Consider the following 23,733-nt stretch of genomic DNA (forward strand, 5'->3'; position numbering starts at 1 on the left):
CTGTTTTCGAGACCTCATGGCTGCCTCCTCTAATGTTTCAGCAGCTTCAAACTTGCCTTGACGTCTATAAAGTGCTCCAAGATTCTTTAAAGTGGTTGTCACAGTTGGACTGTAGAAAGATAAGTGTTACACAGATTTATAATACAGTAGAAAACAAAAGTGTAAGGTTACTACTGCCATGGATATAGTTCTAAAGACCAGGTACAAAATTTATCTTGGAAACCACTAAAATTATATTCCTGGATTATTTAAAAATTTGTAAAGTTCTTTGGAAATTTCTTTTTTTTTTCTAGAACGTCAAGCCTCTTTGTGATCTAAGTTGCAGAGCATACCCTTCATACTTAATGTTATATTTAATAAATTATAAAATAGATTTAAAATTTTTCTTAAGATTTTTCTCAGCATTGTATATAACTAATTCATGACTGGCAAAACAATCAAAATCATTCCTTGAGATGTATTCAATTTTTGATCTCTCTTATACTACTAAGACTATAAAATTAACGAATGCAAACACTATTATTTAATATTTGAAAAACCCAGTGTTTTGGACATCAAGTGCTTCTTGGACTGGATTATATACAAGATCATAAAAGTCAAATAAAATCAATTCAATAAACATACACTTATAATATGCAAAACAGATCATCATATGAAGCATTAATTGCCTACAATGTGCCAGGAATATACATGGCACAAGGGACACAAAGATAAAAATGAACTAGCCTTTGCACTCAAGGAGTTTACACCAGGGAAGACAATATGCATGTTTACACATGCATACACATAAACACATATACATGTGGGCATGTATGTTATATATGTTAGACAGTGTGTATGTGTATACATACACACATACATGTGTGAAATAATACCAAATCATGTGAGGGGTAAGCCAATAGTAGCTAGGGGGACAGGATGCAGGGTTTTAGGAGAATCAAGAAAGGCCTTATGTAGAAAATGATTCTTGAACTGAATCTTTAAAGAAACTAGATAGGAACAGGTAAGGAGGCTGGAAAATTTCCAAGATCTAGAATTTTTCCCCACTCCACCCCCAATAAAACATCAACACGTTTTTATACCACAAAGTAACTTACCCTGTATTCTACCATTAACCCCCTAAAAAATGCATGACTGAGAAATCAAGGGCAGGTGATAACAATGAAAAGAACACCCAACTCTGAGTAACATACCTGGGTTAGGATCCTGCTTCTGTCACTAGGGGTGTGTAACCTTGGACAAGTCCCTTAATCTCTCTGAGCCTATATTTCATCAGCTGTAGATTATTACTTATACTTCTACTTATCTCATGGGGTTATAAGAATGAACACAAAGACTAATCAGGAGGGGCAGCTACGTGGCAGTGGATAGAGTACTGGCCCTGAATTCAGGAGTACCTGAGTTCAAATCTGGCCTCAGACACATAACACTTACTAGCTGTATGACCCTGGGCAAGTCACTTAACCCCACTGCCTAGCCAAAAAAAAAAAAAAAGACTAATTAGGAGCTACCATAATAATGTGAGAAATGATATGGGCCTACGCCAGGGCAGTAACTTTATGAGTACAAAGAAGGGGGCATATTCAAGAGTGTTGAACACCTGAAGTGTTCAGGTGACAATGTTGTGGAAGGGGGAAAAAAATTACAGGATTTGGAAATGATTGGATGTGTGGGGTGAGTGAAAGTAGTAATCATGGGTAACAATGATGGATTAGTATGGTGGTGACCCTGGCAGAGACAGAGAAATTCAGAAGAGAAGAAGGATGAGTTTGGAGGAAAGTAATGAGTTCAGTTTTGGACAAGATACCTAGATATCAGTTTGAAATGTTCAACAAGCAGTTTTATGATGTAGGATTAGAGCTCAGGAAAAAGATTAGGCATGTATCCAAGCACATTCTAAAATCACACTGTTGCCAAGGTAATTTTCCTTAAGTTAAATCTGACCATGTCACCCCCCAACTCAAAAAACTCTAGTGGCCCCCTACTGCCTCTAGGATAAAATATTTTTGTTGTTGTTCAGTCATTTTCAGTCATGTCTGACTCTTTGTAACCCCATTAATGGGTTTTTTGGCAAAGATACTAGAGTGGCCATTTCCTTCTCCAGCTCATTTCAAAATGAGAAAACTGAGGCAAACACATAGCCAGTAAGTGCCTGAAGGCCAGATTTGAACTGAGGAAAATAAGTTTTCATGACTCCAGGCCCAGCACTTTATCCACTGTGCCACCTAACTGCTGGAGGATAAAATATAAACTCTTTTATTTAGCATCAATAGGATAAGTGGGCCAGGGATTTAAAAACAAAGTGGTTAACAAAAGGTGGAGATTAAGATGGGAAAGTGAGAATAGGAATGATAGTGAGATTGGGGGTCATAGTGAAGATATAAAATAGTTTTAGGAGGGAGAATGTACAGGAAGAGAATGAAAATTAGGGGTTATGAATTTGATTAAAAATATTTCAGTTTTTGATTGTGGAAACAGAATACTTCCGGGTGATGGTGAGATCAAGGGCATAACTTGTTTTAGTTGAGATTAGTTCACATGATTTAAAGAGGACAAGGAATTGGGACATTTGGGTGACAAATGGAATATCAAGATGTATAAGTCCCCCAGTAGGGAAGGAGTTAAGGGTAGACAGGAAGATTATGACCTAGGTATTAAACTCTTGAGGAAGGAGGAGGAATGACTTAAGAGATTGATAGATAACTGCTAACAGAATACAGATTGGATGAGAAATGTGGATATAGTGAAGCTCAAAGGAAAGGCTGCTGAGTGATGGCAGCAAAATTATGTCTGAAAGCAGCAGAAGGAATCAAAAAAGTGTTCAAAAATAAAGAAGCTTACACTCTACTGATAGAGAATGTGACATGAACACAGGAAAATTTAAAGAAGAGAACACTAGCAACAACTCAAGGGCCAGAAAAATTATTGCTTAAGAAATAGCAGGTTGGCTGAGCTATCAAGGAAATTAAGCATTCTCCAAGGCAAAAGTGAGAAAGGAAAACATTGCAGGCACTGCGAACAGATTGTGGAAAGGCAGTGATGGGAGCTTGAGTGTTGAATTTAGGAGAGTAACCCAGTTTAGCTGGAAAGTAGATGTGACAGAGGTATAAAAGAAATGTCTGGAAAGGTAGATGAGAGCTTTAAATGTCAAGCTGAGAAGTCTGTATTTAATGCTAAAAGGCAAGGGCATTCACATAGTGAGGCCTCTATTTTATGAATACTATTTTGGCAGTTTAGAAAACTACAATAATAATCTAGTCAAAAAGGTTATAAGAGTCTCAACTAGAATGGTGGTCCTGTGAGTGGAGAGAAAGGAAAGGCTATAAGAGATGATGAGGAGATAGAACCACTAAAACTTGGTAACTGAATACAATGTGAAGGAGATTAAAGAGTCAAGCATGACTGAGCACTAACCTTAGTAACATGAATGGAGGTTCTCTCAAAAGAAAGGGTAATTAGGAGTTAGTTTAGAAGGAAAGATGAGTTCCATTTTAGATATGGTAAGTTTTGATTAGTAAGAGAACATTCATGTGGAGATATGCAGCAGGCAGCTAGGGATTCAAAAATGACATTCAGGAAAGAAATTAGAACTGGTTATACAATTTAAGAGTCAATTCAATAATTTAACCTATGAGAAGCTGATGAAATGAAAGGGAGAGGAAAAGGGAAAGAGAAATCAAGGGAAAGAGGAGAGAAGGAAGAGGGAGAAATAGGATAGGTAGGATTGGAGAAGTAAAAAAGAGGTAGAACAGATAGAAAAGGAGAGAAGAGGTAAAGAACAGGGTGGAAGAAAAAGAAGAGGTAGGAGAAGGGAAAAGGAGACAGGGAGACAGAAGGAAGGAAGGAAGGAACAGACAGGAGTTAGAGCCCCTCTACTTAACAGAAAAAGCAGCAAAAGAAATGAAGGGGCTATTACATAGATAAGGAGAACCAGAAAAGAACAGTGTCACAAAGCAAGAGGAGGAGAGAGAATTCAGGAGAAATTGGTAGTTGGTAGGGTGAAGCTGTACAGAGGTCAGGCTGGGTGATGATTGAGAAAAGACATCATCTAGCACTTTAAAAAAAGCGGTAACTCAGGAGAGAAGATTCAGTCAAAGTGGTTGGGTTAGAAGCAAGATGAAAAAGAACTGAAAAGGGAAAAGGAGGTGAAGAAATGCAGGTGATGAATATAAATGACTCTTTAAAAGGGTTTAGTTGGAATTTGGTTATAACAGAAGAGAAGAACAAGAGATAAAGAATAGCTGGAAACAGGGAACCAGAGGGAAGTGTATACCCAGTCACCATAGCTAATTTCAACGCTTGAAACTGCTGAAAGCATCTCCCCACCAACACAATTCACACTCCCTCTGTAAACTTAGAAATTGGTTTTTGAAGATTGCTGGTGCCAAAAAATCCATTACTCTATGGCTAAACAGGTGATGAACCTCTCTGAACATAGCTAGGTTGATCCTTAGGCCACTGATACACAGTCTAGCATAAGGTCTGAAGTAAAGCTGTTCTGGCTTGCTATAACTTGCCAGAGCCTATACCCCAGTGAGATAATCTCTAAGAACCTAGACTTCCTTCTATATCACAAAGCAGCATCAAAGTAGGACTTGAGTGAATGGCACTGGCAGAAGATATGTCTTATTGACTTATGCTTTAACTCAAGGCATTATAAAGAACTTAGGGGAAATGAAACAAAAATGCTATGCAACTTATAAGGTACTTGAATTCCTTAACAACCCCCCCCCCTCGGGCTAAAGGGTGGAACATTAAACTCCTCCTAATGCCCACCTTCAAAAGAAGGCAGAACGGGACTTTTCAGCTCACTCCACTCCGCTTTTATTGCTCTGTTGCTCAGCCTGGTCTCAACTCCAAACAACAAGAAGTCCTCAAGGTGGGTCTTCCCCCTCCCATCCCTGTCTCCTTTTGTATGCTGTCTCTCCTATTAGAATATAAGCTCCTGGAGGGCAACGTCTATCTTTCTTTTTATTAATTGTATCTTCAGAGGTTAACACAGTGTCATGTACATTGTAGGCGCTTAATAAATTGGACTGGAAAAAGGCAGAAATTCATTTGAGCCTATATACAGTAGGTTATGCTTTACCTCATCCATTTAAACTTATGTATATTTTTTCAAGAGGAATGTATTTATTGATGCTTGTGATATTTATCCTCTTGGAGATTTTCTTTTTTTTTCTTCAATAAAAGTCACAAGTAAATTTAAGTGCAATGCTTTTTAACACTGGCTTGCCTTTCAAGGTTATCAGACTGACTTTCAGATAATTCTTTAGATTCATTATTTGGAGAAAAATGGGCCTCTTTCTGAAATATGATGGTTTGTGGGTTCAAAACTGTCTTTATCCAGAGTGATTCCAGGAAGCAGTACTCACTATTACTTTGTTATCTGTAGATAAAAACAATCATCAATTGGGAAGGCAACTACTCAGAAGACACAGGACCCGATGAGGATCACAGCAAATGTTTAAGTACCTGGCATTACAAGGTAACTAAGAAAAAAATCATCCCTGCCAAAAAAGGAGCTTACACCTTTCTCATCACCATAATCTTTAGAACCTCCCCAGAGAGACAAAGAGGTATTTGTTCCACAGGACTCTGCCCCAAGGCTAGTGAATTCCTAGCCTTCCTAATACTTGTAAATCAGAACCACTGCCAGCTAAGGCAAAAACCGTTTTCCATCGCCACCTCTCCACAGAAATGGCAGATCCTTCAATCTCTCTTTCTCCTAGTTTATTACTGTTATGATGGCTTCGTTATCTATTTCATTTTCTATTCATATCTGTCTTAACCCTAATAGGTAACCAGTTCAATAAGGCATTATTCTCCATCCTTTCTTCCTAATATTTCCACTATTAAAGTTCTATTACTTTTCAAATCTGGGTCAAGCTTATTACTATCTGTCTTCTCTGCTCCTACTTTCAAGCTGCTGAATGCTTCCAGATAAAGTCACAAAACTATGCCACCTGAATATACCACAAATTCATGTTATCTAAATTCAACTGAGCCTCACTATTAGAGAGCAAACATTTCTAATGCACCTCTTATTCTCCATTTCCCACATCAACTATTCCTAAGCTTCTCCTCTCTCCTCAAGCTCTCAACTCCACCTAACCATCTTCTCTTTCTATAAGTTACCTTGACTCCTACTTTACTGAAAAAACTAGACTTTCTTCATGAACCGTCATCTCCTGTCCTCCACACCTCACAAACGCTCCACATTTTCACCCGGCCCTTTCTCTTCTGCATGTCTGCACTTCTTTTTGCCTCAAAGTATGAGCTGGTCTTTCCAAGACTAACTCATCCACTAGTGTCTTTGATCCCATCCCCTGCCATCTCCTTTGGATCCTGGCCCTTTAATCATTCTCTGGAATTCCCTTTCTGCTTTTGACTGATATCTCTCCGAATTGTATGACTCCTTCCTCACTTACCTACAAATCTGCTCATTTCCCCTATCCTAGTAAAAACCTTCCCCGAATAAGAGTAAGAAGAAATCCCCAAAGAACATGAATAGGCCATTTGGAAAAGACAAAGTTAAACCACATAGAAAGATGTTCAAATTCATTAAAAATCAAAGAAATGTAAATCAAGACAAAGTTAAGATACCACCACTTTACAGCCAATAAACAAACAAAAATATAAGAAAATAAAAAAATCCAATATTGACAGAGCAGCAGATAACTAGGAACCCTTTTACTTGCTAGATCTGTACTTGGTACAAATTTTTGAGGAAGCACTAAGACAATTACAGCAAGTCAAAAAATTAATTGTACCCTTTGATCCAGCAATTCTATTGCTAAGCCTTTAAAGATATCTTGAAAAGGGAAAAAAAACTAATCTACATAAAAATATTATAGTCACTTTGTTGATAATAGCAAAATTTTGGCACAAGCTATTATGTTCAGTAATTGCTAAATAATGAGACAAGTGTAATGAAATATGACATCATAAAAAGTATAAACATGAATATAATGAAATAAGGAAAAATATATGAAGGGATAAAAAGCAAGAAACACAGAACCAACACTAGACAAACACTGATTACAACTATGTAAAAAAGAATAAGTCTAAAGATAACAAAACTTCAGAAAAAAGTGATAGAGCAAATAGATTTTTTCTTTCTTTGCTTATAATCTGTCGATATGTACAGTGTAACAAATTTAGGGTTTTCTAATAGTTTTATTCCTTGCTTTGCACATTTATTTAAATTTGACCACGATTAAGAAAATTGTTGAACTTAATCACCTTTTTTTACTCAGGTTTATTAAATTTATGATTTATTAAAACAACTACCACCACCACCAAATTTCCCTTGACTATGTTATCCTATCAAGTTCCATGCATCTTTCTTCCTTTCATTGCTACACTCCTATGAAGAGTATATTATACTCATTGCTGCTTCTTCTTTATCATCCATTCATTCCTCTATCCCTTGAAATCTGGCTTCTGACCCCAACAGTGTCCTTAAACTACTCCTGAAGGTTGTCAATTATGTCTTACTTGCTAAACCCAATTATATTTTATCAGTTCTCGTCTTCCGCGACGTTTCTAAAACTTTTAACGCTATACACTGCAACAGCAGTCTCACTTAGTTCTCCTCTTCCCTGACTATATGCCTTTCTTGGTCTCCCATAACGGCTCATCACCTGCCCCTAAGTGTGTGTATATACATCAAGACACTGTCTCAGTATATTTTCTTCTCTTCCTTTCATCCACTGTGTCAGAGGTCATCTATGCAGATGACTCCAAAAACTTTGTATCTCTCCTTAACCTCTCCTCAACTCCAATATCATGGAACCTCCAACTGCCTGCTGAACATCTCCACCTGGATATCTCTCTAGCATTCTAAACTCAATGTCTTAAACCAATTTATCACTTCCCCCCTAAATTTTGCTCTGACATATTCCTCTATTTCTGCTGATGATACCACCATCTTCCTCTTGGTCTCTAAGATTTAAAGCCTAAGGGTCACTTTGATTCTTTTTTCTCCACTCACCTGTCCATATCCTATCAACTGCCAAGGCCTATAGATTCTATCTCCACATCACTCACACTCATTCCCCTTTCTCTACTCAAATTTCCACTAACCTATTTCAGGTCTAAACAGCCCTCACCTGTGCAATACTACAATAGCCTAATCAGGAGTGGAGAACCCCTAGGTCCTCAAGTGAGGCCCTCTGAATCCAAACTTCACAGAACAAGTTCACTTAATAAAAGGGATTTGTTCTGTAAAACTTGGACTCAGTCAAAAGGCCACACCTGAGGACCTAGAATTTCTGGCCAAATGTAGCCTTGAGGCCACAGGTTCCCCACCCCTGGTAACTCCTCTCCCTGCTTCCAGTCTCTCATCTCTCTCATACACTTTTTCCACAGCTGCCAAAATAATCTTCCTGAGGCACAGATTTAATTTCATGTTATTCTCCTGTTCAAAAGTCTTCACGTATGCCTCTAGGATAAAAATAAAGTCTTTAACCTATGTTTAAGTCCTTCTGCAAGTTTGCTTCAACACACCTTTTCTAGCATTACTTCATGTTATTACATCTCATATATTCTTCTTCCCACATAAGCTATGCTACCAGCTATTGCCCCATACTCTTAAATGCTGTTTCCCATACCCACACCTGAAATGCACACCCTCCTCATTCTTGACTTTCTCAGTTGTTAGGATGCAGCATGGTACAATGGAAAAAATGCTAGCTTTGGAGACACAGGAATGAGTTTCAAATCCTGGCTTTGCCATTTACTACCTAGAACAAGTCACTTAATTTCCCTAGGACTCAGTTTCCTTATCTGTAGGTACTGTAATCTACCTATAAAGCTCAGCGCAGGTGCCACCTCCACTGTGCAATTTTCCCTCAACTAAGAGTGTTCTCTCCCTCTTCAAACGTCCTAAGAGTAGTTTGTACTGTCTATTCTTGACTCCCTTCATTTTCTGCCTTGTATTATTCTTGTGGGTGACTGCAAAGGATATATCCAAAACACAGCACCAAAGTTAGAGGGTTTTGTTACTGATATACATAAAAAAAGAAAACTTCCGGCCAAGAATGTGGAAAATAATGATCTTGCCTTTTTTGCTTAACTTTTGTTCTAAGATACATTTATTTGTATGCCAAGCCACGGACCTTGGAAATCTCTAACCCTAAATCAATAGTCTGAGATAAAAGAGTATGATCTCAGTGTCCAAAGGGTTAAAATGGGTTTTTAACCTGGGATCTATGAAACTGATCTTTTTAAAAATATATTTTGATAAACGTATTTCTTATAAAGTCTGTTATAATACTATATATTTTATTATATACATTTAAAAACATTATCAGACAGCCAACAGGCTTCATAACACAGTTTTAAGAACTCTGTTGTTTAAAAGGAAAGACAATCTCGGGCTGGGGGCACTTTGCTTTGCTTTTTTGTTAGGTAAGTATAATGGCTCAAAGCTAGCTGTCACTAAAGAGCATGCACTTGCCTTTATTAGGGAGAGGCTTTAAAGTCACCACACAAAAGTGCTAGGGCTGAAATGGCCATCACTACAATGTTTACAATGCTATTTCATAAAACGCCTTTGCTTTAAATGATGAACTCTGAATGACTACTAAGAATAAACTCATTAGTGGAAGCAATGGCCTATACTTTCAAGTGGAAAGAGACCCACAGAGTACTGGAATACATTCTTAGAGGAGCTACAAATTTATTATATTATATTATATTATATTATATTATATTATATTATATTATATTATATTATATTATATTATATTATATTATATTATTATAATTATATTATATTATATATTATTCCTCCAGTAAAATGAAAAGTTTCTTAAAGGCAGGGACTGAGTCACTAAAAAACAAACTTTTTTTGCATCCCTAATACCTTGTATATAGTGGACAATCAATGTTTGTTTGACTTTCAAATCACCAGTTTAATGCTGAGGAAAAGTTTGAAATAATGAAAGTATAATGCCTGAAATATCTCCAACAACTTCAATTGTATGCCAATGTAAAACACACATACCTATCAACTTTGCAAGCTTTGTACCAGCCACCATACTCCCCAAAAGATGTCCCATCCTTTTGTTTTCCCTAAATTAGAAATGATATAACAATTAATCTTGAACTCACACAAAGAAAATCTTGAACAATCTCTAAAAATATTATAGTCTTACTTTGCATTCTTCTCTCTCCTCAGCATGCATCCAAATGGGTTTATTTTCATCTGGGGGAGAGGAAAATTAGACATTAACTAAAAACAACAGAGAACATTCTTATAATGTGATACCAACTTCAAAAGGTATTCTTTTCTTATAATGGAACAGACAGCAAGGCATAAATAACTACTCGCATTTATATAATACTTTAAGGTTTATTACAAAGCATTTTTCTCACAACACCCCTAAGAGGTAGGGAGAAAAAAGAAAAATGGAAACTGGTAGGAGGAGCAATTCTACTCTTCAAAGGTCAGCAAGCGAAAAATGGGGCTGACTATAGAAATTAGTAAAAAGTTTTGCTGCTAAACATACAGAAGTTAAACAAGTGATCAGAATCATAATTATTTCTACTAACTTCTGCCAAACAAGTGATCAGAATCATAATTATTTCTACTAACTTCTGCCTTTGGGAATCCATTATTTCCTTCAAACCTCTATACAAGCACCACCTTCTACTTGAAGTTTTCTCTGATCCCCCCAGCAGCTAGGGTCCTCCTACTCCAAAATTTATCTCTTATTTATTTTGAACACAGTTTGCATATCTTTATTTATATATGTGTATTCTCTCCCAATTGATTTAGACTCAGGGTAAAGATGATTTCACTTGTCAATGTAGCCACAGAACCTGGCACATAGTAAGTGCTTAATAAATTCTTGTTGATTAATTGATTCTATGGTCTCTATGACTCTTATTACAAAAGGTGGTATTCTAAAGTCTGCTAGCTTTTATCAGAATTCAAAGTGAGAGGATCAAATGTTTAAAGAAATATACTTCAGGGGACAGCTGGGTGGCACAGTGGATAGAGCTCCAGCCTTGAAGTCAGGAGGACCTGAGTTCAAATGTGACCTCAGACACTTCACACTTACTAGCTGTGTGATCCTGGGCAATTCACTTAACCCCAACTGCCTCACCAAAAAAAAAAAAAAGAAAAGAAAAAAGAAAAAAAAAAAATATATATACTTCAGATGACAACTAATCAAACCCCCTCATTTAGTGTAACTGAAACACAGAGAAATTAAAGGTCACCCTGTTAGTAAACGGCAGAGCTGGAATTGACACTCCAGTTCTTTGAGATGCCACATCCACTAATTTTATCACTAAGCCTGAGGTACTTAATGTGGGATCCACAGACAGAGATCTGTGTATAGACTTCAAACGATCCATGAATTTGGATGGGGGAAAATAATGTCTTTATTTTCACTAACTTCTAACTATAATTTAGTATTTCCTTCAATTACGAGTGTAGGCAATCAACATTATTCTGAAAAAGTGTCCATAGGTTTCACCAGTATGCCAAAAGAGGTTCATGACGTAAAAAAAGTTAAGAACTCCTCCACTAAAATACGCTGCTTCCATGTTGTTCCTATTCTATTATTTAAACACACATACACCACCTGCCCCACCCCCACCCCCCAACGTACATACTACTTTTAAGAGTAGAAATGTACCTTGAGAGTGTATCTGGGGCAAACAACATAATTTAAGAAATCATTTGGCTGCACGACGACATACCCAAACAATATAGCTAACAAGCTTTGGAGTATTTATTTTCTATATTAAACAACTAATCTTCACCAGTTTTGATATTACATTGTAACACCAGTATGTATGACTAAATGTCATAATTTGAGGACATCACTGTGGTCATATTTACATTCTGTTAAATCCAAAAATAATGAAAAGAAGCCCAACTGTTGATTTTCCTTCAAACACTAAATCTTAGGGAGATAAATGCAAGTAATACATTTAAATGCACGTATAATAAAAACCAAAACCCGAATAACCGAGATCCTCAATGAAACAGAATTTCTGGCTATAGTCTACTTTCAGGAGACAACCAAAAGAAAACAAACAAGAGAACTATCTCATATCAACAATTTTTTAAAAATCACAACATTTCACACACATCCTAAGCCCTCTACAAAATCATCCCACTGGCTTAAAAGTATTCCACATATAATACTGCAAAACACAATTGTTTCCTGCAGTAATTCATCTTTCTTCCTCCAGTACCAACAGAGGCCACTGACCCTGACACTCCCCCTCAATATCTGTGTTTGACTCTCTTCCACCTTTCTTCCATGGCAATCACATCTACTTGCAATGGCTTCAATTCCTTTATGGTGATGACCCATACATTTATTTACCTGACTATATCTAGCATCAGTCTCCTCCCTGAATTCCGGTTCTATATTTTCAACTGCCTAATAAATATTTCCATCTGGATACTCCACCACTATGTCAAGCCCCATGTGCCCCAAGTTGAACTCACCACTTTCTCCTATAGAAACTTGCCCTTCCTCCCACTTCTATATTTTGTGGATAACTATCATCCTCCCAGTCAACCAAGCACAGTGTTATCTTTGACTCTTCCCTTGCCTTCATTTTCTGCATCCAAATGGGTGAAAATAGTTCTTACACCAAGCACTTCCTCTGCGCTCCCATTCCTTGTAATTCAGGCTCTCATTTAGACAGGTGTGACAATACGGTGAAAAAACAGCAGATTAAGAAGAGAGCTGGTTTTCAAATTCTGCCTTACTACATGCTATGAGACCACAGGCAAATTATTTGATATCTCAGAGCCTCAATTTCCTCATCCATAAAATGAGCATAGTAACAGCTCTACAGTACTTACCTCAAAGTGTCTGTTGTGAGGAATAAGTGATAAAAGTGCGTTTAAAACTTCACTCCTCACATTAACTATTATAACAGGCTAGCCTCCCTGACTCTAATCTCCATTCCCCAATTTATCCTTCATATTAACACCAAAAAATCTTAATAGAGTCTCCTCCTCAAAAACCTTCAAATGGTTCTCCATTGCTCTTAATAGGATAATATGTATTTAAGGACTTGTGTTGTTTTTCGGTTGTGTCTGACTCTTCATGACCCCATTTGGGGTTTTCTTGGCTAAGATACTGGAGTAGTTTACCATATTCTTCTCCAGCTTATTTTACAGATGAGGAAACTGAGGCAAACAGGGTTAAGTGACACAGCTAATAACTGTCTGAGACCATATCTGAAATCAGGAAAATGGATCTTCCTGACTCCAGACCTACAATTCTCTCTCCACTGTGCCATCTAGCTGCCCTAAGGACCTTGTACATATGTGTGTGTGTGTGTGTGTGTGTGTGTGTGTGTGTGAGTATGCATGTGTTTAAGCCATCTTAAACTTATTTTTAATTCACTATATTTGCCTCTTTGTGCCATACACATTACAGACAACCAGTGTACTAGCTATTACCCCATCTTACCCTGTATTATTCCCCCTTTGTTCATTCCCACAAGCTATTTCAGAGCTTAGAATGCATCCTTTACAGCTCCACCTCCTGAAGTCTTCCCTTAACACATTCTATTTCATGTTGTAATTATGTCCATCATCCTCACTATTAAACAGTCCCTTCAGAACAGAGACTGACATTTTTCATCTGTGTATCTCCACCTAGTGTAGTACTTTGGACTCAATAAGTACTTAAGACCGATTTGCTGAATTTGATATTCAGAACGATGAATCTGAGTTTCTATAGGACTCTAAACTATCACAGAAAAATTTAATCATTTTCATTAGTGTACTCACTTATGCAGAGAAAACATTTTAAAGATAGTAAAGGAAATATAGAGACTCCTACCACCAATTCCACCCAGACATATTCAAGGATTTAGAACTGCAAGGGATTTTAGATCTAATTCTAAATCTCTTTATAGATTAGAAAATAGGAGGCTCACTTCTTTGCAAAACTAAAAGACCACAAGTGTAGAATACTGCATATGATGTTAGACTTTTTCAGTATGTTGGTTAGCTCTGAATGGCTATTTTTTTTCCCCTTCCTCTTTTTAAAAATTCTTTATTGGTACACTGGGAGAGGGTGGAGAGGCATATATAAGATGATGTAAAAACAAAAAAAAAACCTGTTTTTAAAAAAAGGATATTAAAAAACAAAGAAAGAAAATGGATTCCTATAGAGTAGAAATGACATGCCCAAGATTATTTAGCTATTTGATGGCAAAATTATGGCCAAAAAAACCCCCCAAAAATAAACTCTAGCGTAGTCTGCTACCTCTGTAGTGGAAAGCTCTGTCCACTGTCTAAGGGAGAAAATGGGATCAATTAGAGTATTTTCAAAAGCATTCTCTTGAAATACAAGGAGCCTTTCTAAATGTATCTATGGCTTCTTCATGCCCTAGAACATGATCAATTATTGTGAATTTTGTATATACAAACGAATGAAAACCATATTCTCTATTTTCTAATTCAGTTCCCTTGATATATCTCTCCAATATAGTTTTTCCAGCATTGAGTCAAGCCTGGAATTTTTTTTCTTCAATTTATTTTTATTCATTTATGGATGATATAAGTTTTCTAAATAAATTAAAGAGATTCAACAAAAACAATTAAAACTCACAAAAATCTGAGACTTCAGACAGAGGCTTTGTACTGCCCACGTGATATTATCAGACAACAGAATAATAGCTTAAAACAGCACTAAACGCATCATGTGTGGGATATCTTTTGTATGTGCTTCATCCTCCACCATCTTTGCATATAACTACGAAGCTAGTGCTACATGTAAATGGGACCCAAATTCTTGCCTGAACTGTTGCAATAACCTCCTAAATGGCTGCCCTGCTTTGATATCTCTCAAACACAGATCTGACTTAAAATTTTTAAGAGCTCCCCACTACTGCCTTTAGGATAAAATGCCAAACCCTAAGTCTGACATTTAAGGCCTTCCACAACCTGGCTCCCCCTTACCCTTCCTGTCTTACTTTATATTCTACCCCTTTCACGCCCTCTTCATTCCAGTTAAATGCAACTGTTTGCTATTCTTCAAACATTATGATGTTCCATCTCCTGCCACTGCATTTGCACAGGGAGTCCTCCATGTATGAAATTTACTCCCTCCTCATCTCTGGATCATAGACTCTTTAGCTTCCTTCAAAACACAGCCCAGATGCCACCTTTACATGATAAATCTTTATATCCGTTCTGCTTTTCTCCCTTGAATTCCAGTTCCAAATTTCCGAGCTCCTTATGAACATCTCCTCCTAGATATATTCTGCTGATTTCTCCAAGTCATTATGTCTATAGGTTCCCTCCCCATCTACTCCTCTTTAAAATTTCTCTATTTCTTTCAATGTTGTCACCATCCTTTTCGTCATCAGTCACTTAGGCATTATCTTTGACTCTTCCCTTTCAATCACCCCCAATATCACACCAGATGCCAATATATCACTTTTCCCTCTACAACATCTCTCAATATTTCTTTCACTGGATGTGGACAGTAGCTTCCTTCACACATACTTTGTGGTTGATTTGAGTAAAAAGTACATAGCAGAGAACAAAAGAAAACTTGGAAGCACAGAAAAACAGGGCAGCTTTGAAAACGATATAGTATTTATTACATAGTTTTTCAAAAAAGTAAACAGTGTAAAACAGACATTCGTGATTGTATATTGAATCCTATTCTTGTGCTGCATACATGGAAATGTTCTTTTTTTTGTCTTTTTGTATTTAAGTTCAAAATTAATTTTTAAAAAAGAAAGAAATGTAGTCCAAAAAAAAGGAAAGTAATTGGAAAGGCAAAATAATCAAAATAAGGTCAGCAACTGAGGTAGAAAGAAAGACTCTGAACCATGTCATTGACATAGGAGAAAAAGTAACCTAGATTCTAAACTTTCTGATCATATACTTCTATCGGTAAAAAAACATTTACACATGTACTTCTAATACGTATGTGTATTACCTGTATCATAAAACTTTTGAGCATTTATCTATTTATAAATTATGTATAGACAATTAGTGTACTAATAATTATGTACAGTATATAACTTACACAAAAATAGAAGTTTAAAAAGGATAAGATAAAGCTGAAATAATATTTGATCCCGCAATCAATGGGAACTATTGGAGTCACCCAGTATAGGAATGGCAGTGTCAGAACTGTCCTTTAGAAAAATCCCTTTGAAAAAACAAAATAAAAAAAACAAACAAAAACAAAAAAAAAGAAAAATCCCTTTGGTGCTATGTAGGGCTGTCAATTCTACTGGCAATGGCAACATTCCCCAGTCCGATTAAACCCAATTAAACATACAAAATAAACATACAACAGAACATAGATAATGTTAATATGTGGTTTTCTCAGTGTGAAAATATTTGGCCTGCAGGAATCCTTATGCAGAATTTAGTGGACTCCATTTCTATTTGAGTTTAACAGCACTGATGTGGAGAACAGATGAGAGGAAAACACTAGTAGTCTCTGATGTGGTATATGATAGATATAACTACATGGATACAGATATAGATATTAATTAAATCAAAGATAATCCCAGTTAAACTTGTTTTAAGAATTATTTACTCCCCCCTGAAACTCATTAGTGATATTTTTGAATGTCACAAAATCACTGGTGGAAATTGCCACTCATTTTTAAAACAATTATTTAAAATAGCAAACTCGATTGTATTTCATTATAAATCTAACTAAATTTCTTACCATCTACAGAGCCAAACTCTCTCTCATGTGCACGAGTGAGAATCTCCTTGTATAGTGTTTCAGCCTGCTTGAATTTCCCTTGCTTCAGGTAGCAGGATGCCTTTATTTAAAACAAAACATAACAGGCATCCCTTAGGCAAAACTGAAATATATCTTAATGTATATAACTAAAAGTTAAATTACTGAATGGAACTCTGATATACTCTAAGTAATTTCCATCTACATACCAAATTATTTTTTGTTTTGGCCACATTTGGGTCATCTGGTCCCAGTTTTGTCTGGTAGATCTCAAGGGCTCTTTGATAGTAATATTCTACCTCCTCATACTTGCCCTGGTTCTGGCAGAGTAAGGCCAAGTTATTTAACTGTTTGGCCACATCTGGGTGATCTTTTCCCAAAACCTAAGAATAAAAACACATATCATATTAGGAAAAAAAATTCCTTTGTGACAGACAGCCATTTAAATTTCAGTTTCAATTTGAGTATTTTTGTACCTTTATTTCTTCCCAATTTGTATTTTAAAATTCAACACCAAAGCGCTCAATATTTGACTACTTTATGTAATTCTACTAAATGACACTATAAGATGTGCCTATGCAATTTTACACCACCAGTCACTTTAATATGTATGTCAATACCAACTACACATAAAATGGAGAGAAATAAAAAGAAATAAAATTATATCGACTCCTACATTTTTTTTCCACCCTTTGGAACTCTCTGTCCCAGAAACTGTTTACAATTCAAATCCTTTAGAAGTAAACTTTTTTAAGTTACAGTGATGGTATATTAAACTAATCTCTTTGAGCAAATAATTACTTTACTATCAAATTTCTTCATGAAACAAATTTCTTAATGCCACATTGCATAAATACATTTTGAAATGTATCATTATTGATTGTCGTTCTTTTTCTCGCTTAAAGAAGATGGCATCATTCTTTCCACCTCCCAAACCCTTCTGAATATTAATTTCTTTTTTAAAATCTTTTCTGAAATAAAGCCAGCTCCTGAAGACTTACATCTTCATAGTTCCTAAACATCTACCTTATCCCAAACTGTTCCCCATTCTCACACTCCCATACCCAGTATTTGGAATACACTCCCAAGGCTTTGAGGGCAGTCAATTTCACAATTTATTCCCAGTGAAGAATCAGTAATGAAATACAATTACCATCCTGGGGATTCGTGAATATTTGAAAATAAACTGCAAGAAAAGAATACAAATCTTAGAACATCACAACGTGCTCTGGTCTTTCCTACCTTCTCTCTGATTTCCAGAGCTCTCTTACACAAAGGCTCAGCTTCTTTGTACTTCCCTCTTTTACCATAAAGCACTGCAAGATTATTCAGAGTTGCTGCCACCTGTCAAAGTATGAACATTAAACACGATAAAACTGACCAAAACTATTATGTGAAGACATATATAGTTAAGATTCAATTATATCCTAAATGTACAGTGGAGGACTCTTAATTTTACCTTAAATAAATATTTAATCAAATCATAAAGGTATTTTCTGCTTTATATATACCAAAGGAATATATCCAATATGGAACAAATATCACATATAAGTTCAGGTACAATAAGAGTGCCTCACTGTAGTGTAAATTATGTAAAGTAACATATTATTGACACAATTAAACAAATCATAAAGAACAGCATGATCTCAACATTATGTTTTGCTAGAAGCAATAAAGCAAACCAAAACATAAAAATTCATGGGCCTTTCCAGCTGATTTGGGGGGAAGAAAAAAGTAAAAATACAACTTTAGAAATTTTTTTCACAAGTACATGCAGTTTGATTTAGAATCAAAAATGTAGTACCTGGCCCATTTTGTGTGATACATTGCTTTAAATAGATTACATGTGCACTTGGAAGGGCAAATATTGTGAAGAATACTTAGGACTTGTAATTGGTAATCAGTAGAAGGAGGGCTCCTACCTTCACCACCTAATGAATAGACAGGTCTTAACCCTTTCCTGTTGAGTTTAATATTAAAATGAGTTGAGTAAAGCACAGTACAGAAAATAACACATCAAAAGGATGAAAAAAAAAATATACAAACCGCTGGATGATCTTTGCCCAAGGTTTTTTCACGGATAGCCAGTGCGTCATTTAGTAAGTTAGCTGCATCTTTGTATTTATTCTGATCTCTAAATTTAAAAACAGACATTAAGTTCTATAACTCATTGAGATTTTCTCAAATGACTCTATATGTTGGGGTGATTTCAAGAATAACAATAAACAATAAAATTAGGTCCTGACACAGAAGATAAGGCATGTGCAGCTCAATCTTTCATATCAGTTGAAGGTGCTAAGTTTCCTTGGGTAAATAGACTTCACTGCTCCTGGTAAAATCACCCAAGTTCCCAGAATTGTTACTGCAATGGCTTCAGTTTCATCGGCAATGACTAGAACTGATTGCCAACCTTAAACACATTCCTCTATCAAAGATCACTAATGAAAAGTAACAGGAGATGTAACCAGTAAACGGGGTGCAAGACCCACTGTGACTTATTTCTATATAATGTCATAAAGGAACACAGTGAATATCGCTGAGCCTACCTACATAATTAAAAGAAAACCTACTCAAAGACTACACCCAAGGGGATTTCTCTGCTACTTTTCACTTTAAACTTATCTGCACTGATATTTCTCATATTTGAGAAAAAAACTTATTTCACAGAAATAAATACTTGGCAAGTTAGGTTTTTAAAATCAACGGTAGACTTTTGTCTTGTTTTATCTTTTAAATTTAGGAACTGTTTACCTTCTTAAAAGATAAACTGGAACAAGAATCTACCACTGATTTTTAAAAACCTAACTTATTAAATATGTCTCTATGAAATATTCCAGTCAAATAAAGAGAAATATCAGAGCACATAATAGAAATGCATAAATTTACTGAAATGGACTACCCAAGAGAAGAAATTCTGCTATGAGTAATTTCTAATCCCTCTCTCCTTCACCTAAGGGCAGGCCTTAATTTTGGGTTTTATTTTGTTTTGGTTTTTTGCCATAAGTTAACTCAGATGGAGGGCAAGACACTAGGAGCATTCTTCTTTCTGAATCCAGGTTCAGTTTCCAAGGCACAAAGATTACCCAAAACATAAATTAGTAGAAGACAAGACAAAATATATTTTTTTAAAAATATGTATCTTCAGAGTTTGTTTTTCCTTTAATTTTTCTAACAAAGGCACAGATGACATAGAAACACTCACCTGTATACCAGAGCCAAGATATTTAGCATGGTGGCAACATCAGGGTGATCATGACCAGAGGTCTTCTCAAGATCTTCTAGTGCTTGTTTGCACAATGGTACAGCAACCTCATATCTACCTTGGGAAGCATACTGAATAACAAGGTTATGAAGAGTTCTAAGCCGTGCTGGAATTTCATAGCCCCCTTGCTGGGCAGCAGCAGCTGCACTGCTATGTTGCTGTTGAACTACAAAAGAAATTATTTTAGTTATAATTTATTATGAAAGAAAAATTCATACTCTAATCAAGAAAACAATTATCACAATGAACATAATAAAGGTAGTTTTGCTAAGAATATCTGGTTTGTTATACCATTTAATCTTATCCCAAAATTCAGTTCAGTTGATTTTTTAAAAGTCAGTACCCTAAAAACAACCTGTATTAACTTAAGCCATCACACAAAATTAAAAAGAATCCTATTACCATGTATAAACATAATTTAAGTATCTACTGCAAATTCAATAAAAATCAGTATTTTCTTCTTATATTTATAATTCTTCTATTTGTTACTTTGCAGTAAATATGAGAGGCAGCATGGGGGCCATGAAAAGAGGGCAGAATGTAAGTCAGGAAGATCAAGTCCAAGTCCTGCCTCTGACACATACTTATGGCTGTGTGACCACAGGCCAGTCATATATAATCTCTTAGTGCCCCAGGCAACTTTCTAAGTGAAAGGTAAATTCATGAACCACATTCTACTTGGTAGAAGTTTCCATACAATGAGTTCCCTGCATTAAAGAAATCACAGGTCTAGGCTAAAATGTGCGTATATTTTTGTGCACCTGTATGTGTGTGTATATGTATGTATGCATGCATGTATATAAAAGCTGTAATTACATGGCTGTATCAAAATGATTTTTAAGAACAGAGACAAAACAGAAATACAGTCAATTCCCAAACATCTATCCTATTTAGCTACTTACTGTAGGAGCTGTTACTTCACAACTAGCTGCCACATAGCACAAAGATGTGGCCCTGCTTCATAATGCTAGGAAATTTGCCTTTGGGACCACGGCCTGTGCTTATCTAAGTAAGTAGGGCAGTCCCTTACCACTATACCTCTTACAACAAAGAACTTCACAGAACAGTGGCTTTAAGGTCTTGTCCCCCACTAAGCCATCACAAAAACTGGGTAACAAGGGTGTTTAATTATGGAGACCACTGGGATCCCTGCAGCAGAGCTTTTTGATTAAGGCCTCTGACCTGCAGGGTCCCCTAAACACAGGAAATGGGACAACAGCTTCAAGGCCTGCCTAATCAGTGGTGTATTTTAATATCAATGAATAATTATACCTTTAGTATGGAAAGTCACGTTGATTTTACAAAAGGTATGGGAGAAATAGCACTTATTTATAATATCACTCTGACAAACCAAAATTTTGCATACCATGGTTAAAAAGAGCTAGTTTTGGGGCAGCTAGGTGGCGCAGTGGATACAGCACCGGCCCCGAAGTCAGGAGGACCTGATTTCAAATCCGACCTCAAACCAAACACTTGACATGTACTAGTTGTGTGACCCTGGGCAAGTCACTTAACTACAATTGCCTCACTTAAAAAAAAAAAGAAAGAAAAAAAAGAGCTAGTTTCCCATATACAAAGTCAAGATAAGAAAGGCAAATTAACAAATGCTGAAACAGCCCTGAAAAGAATGCTATTTATTCATACATATAGATATAATTCTAAAAAAGACTATGTCCATGTGAGGTGAAAAATGTAAGTAAATATTACTTGGTTTATATGATGCAACACAGTCATCTTAAGCAACAAAACTTACCGGCTATTTCTGCCACAACCTTATGATGGAGTAATTTGTTTAATACCCAAAACGAGGGGGCGAGACTAGATGACCTCAAAGATCACTTATATCCTATGACCCTACAAATACTAGCAACAAAATTTCTTTGATAATTTTAAAATTAAAAGCCATATTCTCTCTTTTTTACGTTTTAAGCCCTGCTTTAAGCTAAAACAAACTAAAACCAAAAACAAAAAACTGATATATTCTTTCAGAATACAATAACCCTTATTTTTTTTGTAACAATAAAGAAAGCCAATCTAACAATGAATGGTTATATAACTTCTAAAAAAGTCAATTTGTTACTTTCAAACACCAAATGTTTTATAAACTAGGTAAAAAAAACCCTATGAAGATTATGAAGATTAAATTAATTTTAAAATCATAATTCACAACAGCCCAGAATTGCATAATAACATCAATAAACAAAAAAAGTAATTTAACATAATGACAAATGAACTGAAAAGTTCAAGTCAACCAAAGGAAACCTTATATTCTTGAGCCTCTAATTTGGAAAAAATCCACTAATAACAATAAATTCTCATCAGTATGACTCCAAAAACTCCTTGAGAGAAAAAAAAAGGCTGAGCTTTTTATTCAATAACAAATACTACTATGACTCAATTGTTATTGCAAGTTCTATATTACCAGGGTCTAAATTAATAAGGCTTTATCATAACACAAGGAACACATTATAAATGAATGAGAAACACTAACATTATAAATGCTAAAGAATTTGTACTTTGTTTTGCAGGCTACATTTACTACATCTCCTATATTATACTAGAAATTACAATTATACACCACATAGGACAAATACGCTTCTCATTTTATTTCAGGACACAACTTTTCACTTACTTCCTTGACCTGGGTCATCTTCATCATTGGGGAAAAGGTCATCCAGAGGTTCTTTGGTAGAATCATTGTCTTTGTCCTCCTACAAAAAAAAATCCCCAAAGCACAAACCTTAAGTGCTATATAAATTCCTTATTAAAGCATTTGACATAACATACATTTTAATAAAAGGTTTTGTTAAAGATTAAATAATCCATTTTCTACACTGTGGTTTATTCAGCAGCATGGTGTAGTAAATAAAACACCAAGGAGACATAGGTTCTAATTTCAGTTCTACCATTAACTAGCTAGTTGAACAAATGACCTTAAAGGATGATAATAAATGGATCCATGTCAACCTGGAGAAAGTTCTCTAGTGGAATGTGCCACATTTGTATAAATTGGTCCTACAACATGTTATTAAAGCTCTTAAGCTAGAAAAATGGCCAAAATCTAGTAAAGTTAAACTTAACAGTGATAAATATTTAGTTCTTCACTTAGATTTTTTTTTAAATTACACAAGATCAGAATAAGGCTAAGGTGGCTAGGCAACAGGATATGTGGGAAAAGATACTGAGATTTTAGGAGAGTGCAAATTGAATGACTCAACAGTATGACAGAGCAACCAAAAGGCTAAAGGCTGTATTAATGAAACTATATTGTCCAGAACTATTTCCTGACCTTGTATACCATATCAGTTCTGGGTGTCACATTGTGGAAAGGTTACTGACAAATCCAAGAAAGCAATGGTGAGGGAACTAGAAAGCATATCATACAGGCAGTCTTCAGCTAAAGAAAATGGAAATGCTTAAGTAACTGGGGTAAGCTTAAGTAACTGGGGTAACAGAAGACTGGGTAGGACTTAACAGCAATCTTCAAATATTTGAAAGATTATCTCTTCAAAGGAAGAAGAATTAGATTTGTCATGCTCCAACTGAGACGGCAGAACTAGAAGCAACAGGTTGAAGTTAAAAAAGAAAAAGACTTTGCCTCAAAATCTAAGGCAAAATTTAACAATCAAAATCGCTGAAAAGTAGAATAGCCTGCCCAGGGGGATACTGATCACTTGTCAGAGAAATTACAGAAAGAACTCTTGTTTGTGTATGGATTAGACTAGATAATATATGAAGTCCCTTCCAACTATTAGTCTG

At 35.8% G+C, this 23,733-nt stretch overlaps 1 protein-coding gene across 18 annotated transcripts in view; it reads right to left on the bottom strand.

The window, feature by feature from the left end:
* Nucleotides 1-23,733, bottom strand: part of KLC1 (kinesin light chain 1) — an 80,606-nt gene that overhangs the window by 29,207 nt on the left and 27,666 nt on the right. For all 18 annotated transcript variants that reach the window (XR_013484844.1, XR_013484843.1, XM_020971118.2 and 15 more), the window contains exons 4-12: nucleotides 22,607-22,685; nucleotides 19,915-20,140; nucleotides 18,759-18,846; nucleotides 17,955-18,056; nucleotides 16,922-17,095; nucleotides 16,695-16,794; nucleotides 10,164-10,213; nucleotides 10,013-10,080; nucleotides 1-109 (exon numbers count right to left, since the gene is read on the bottom strand). Coding sequence is in view for 16 of the 18 variants with exons in the window: in XM_020971118.2 (XP_020826777.1) it covers nucleotides 1-109; nucleotides 10,013-10,080; nucleotides 10,164-10,213; nucleotides 16,695-16,794; nucleotides 16,922-17,095; nucleotides 17,955-18,056; nucleotides 18,759-18,846; nucleotides 19,915-20,140; nucleotides 22,607-22,685 (996 nt within the window). In the remaining 2 variants the exon portion in view is untranslated. The remainder of the gene's footprint in view (nucleotides 110-10,012; nucleotides 10,081-10,163; nucleotides 10,214-16,694; nucleotides 16,795-16,921; nucleotides 17,096-17,954; nucleotides 18,057-18,758; nucleotides 18,847-19,914; nucleotides 20,141-22,606; nucleotides 22,686-23,733) is intronic.

This window comes from Phascolarctos cinereus, unplaced genomic scaffold (assembly GCF_003287225.1).
Source record: "Phascolarctos cinereus isolate Bilbo 61053 unplaced genomic scaffold, phaCin_HiC Scaffold_2;HRSCAF=192, whole genome shotgun sequence".
In the NCBI taxonomy this organism is placed as follows: domain Eukaryota; kingdom Metazoa; phylum Chordata; class Mammalia; order Diprotodontia; family Phascolarctidae; genus Phascolarctos; species Phascolarctos cinereus.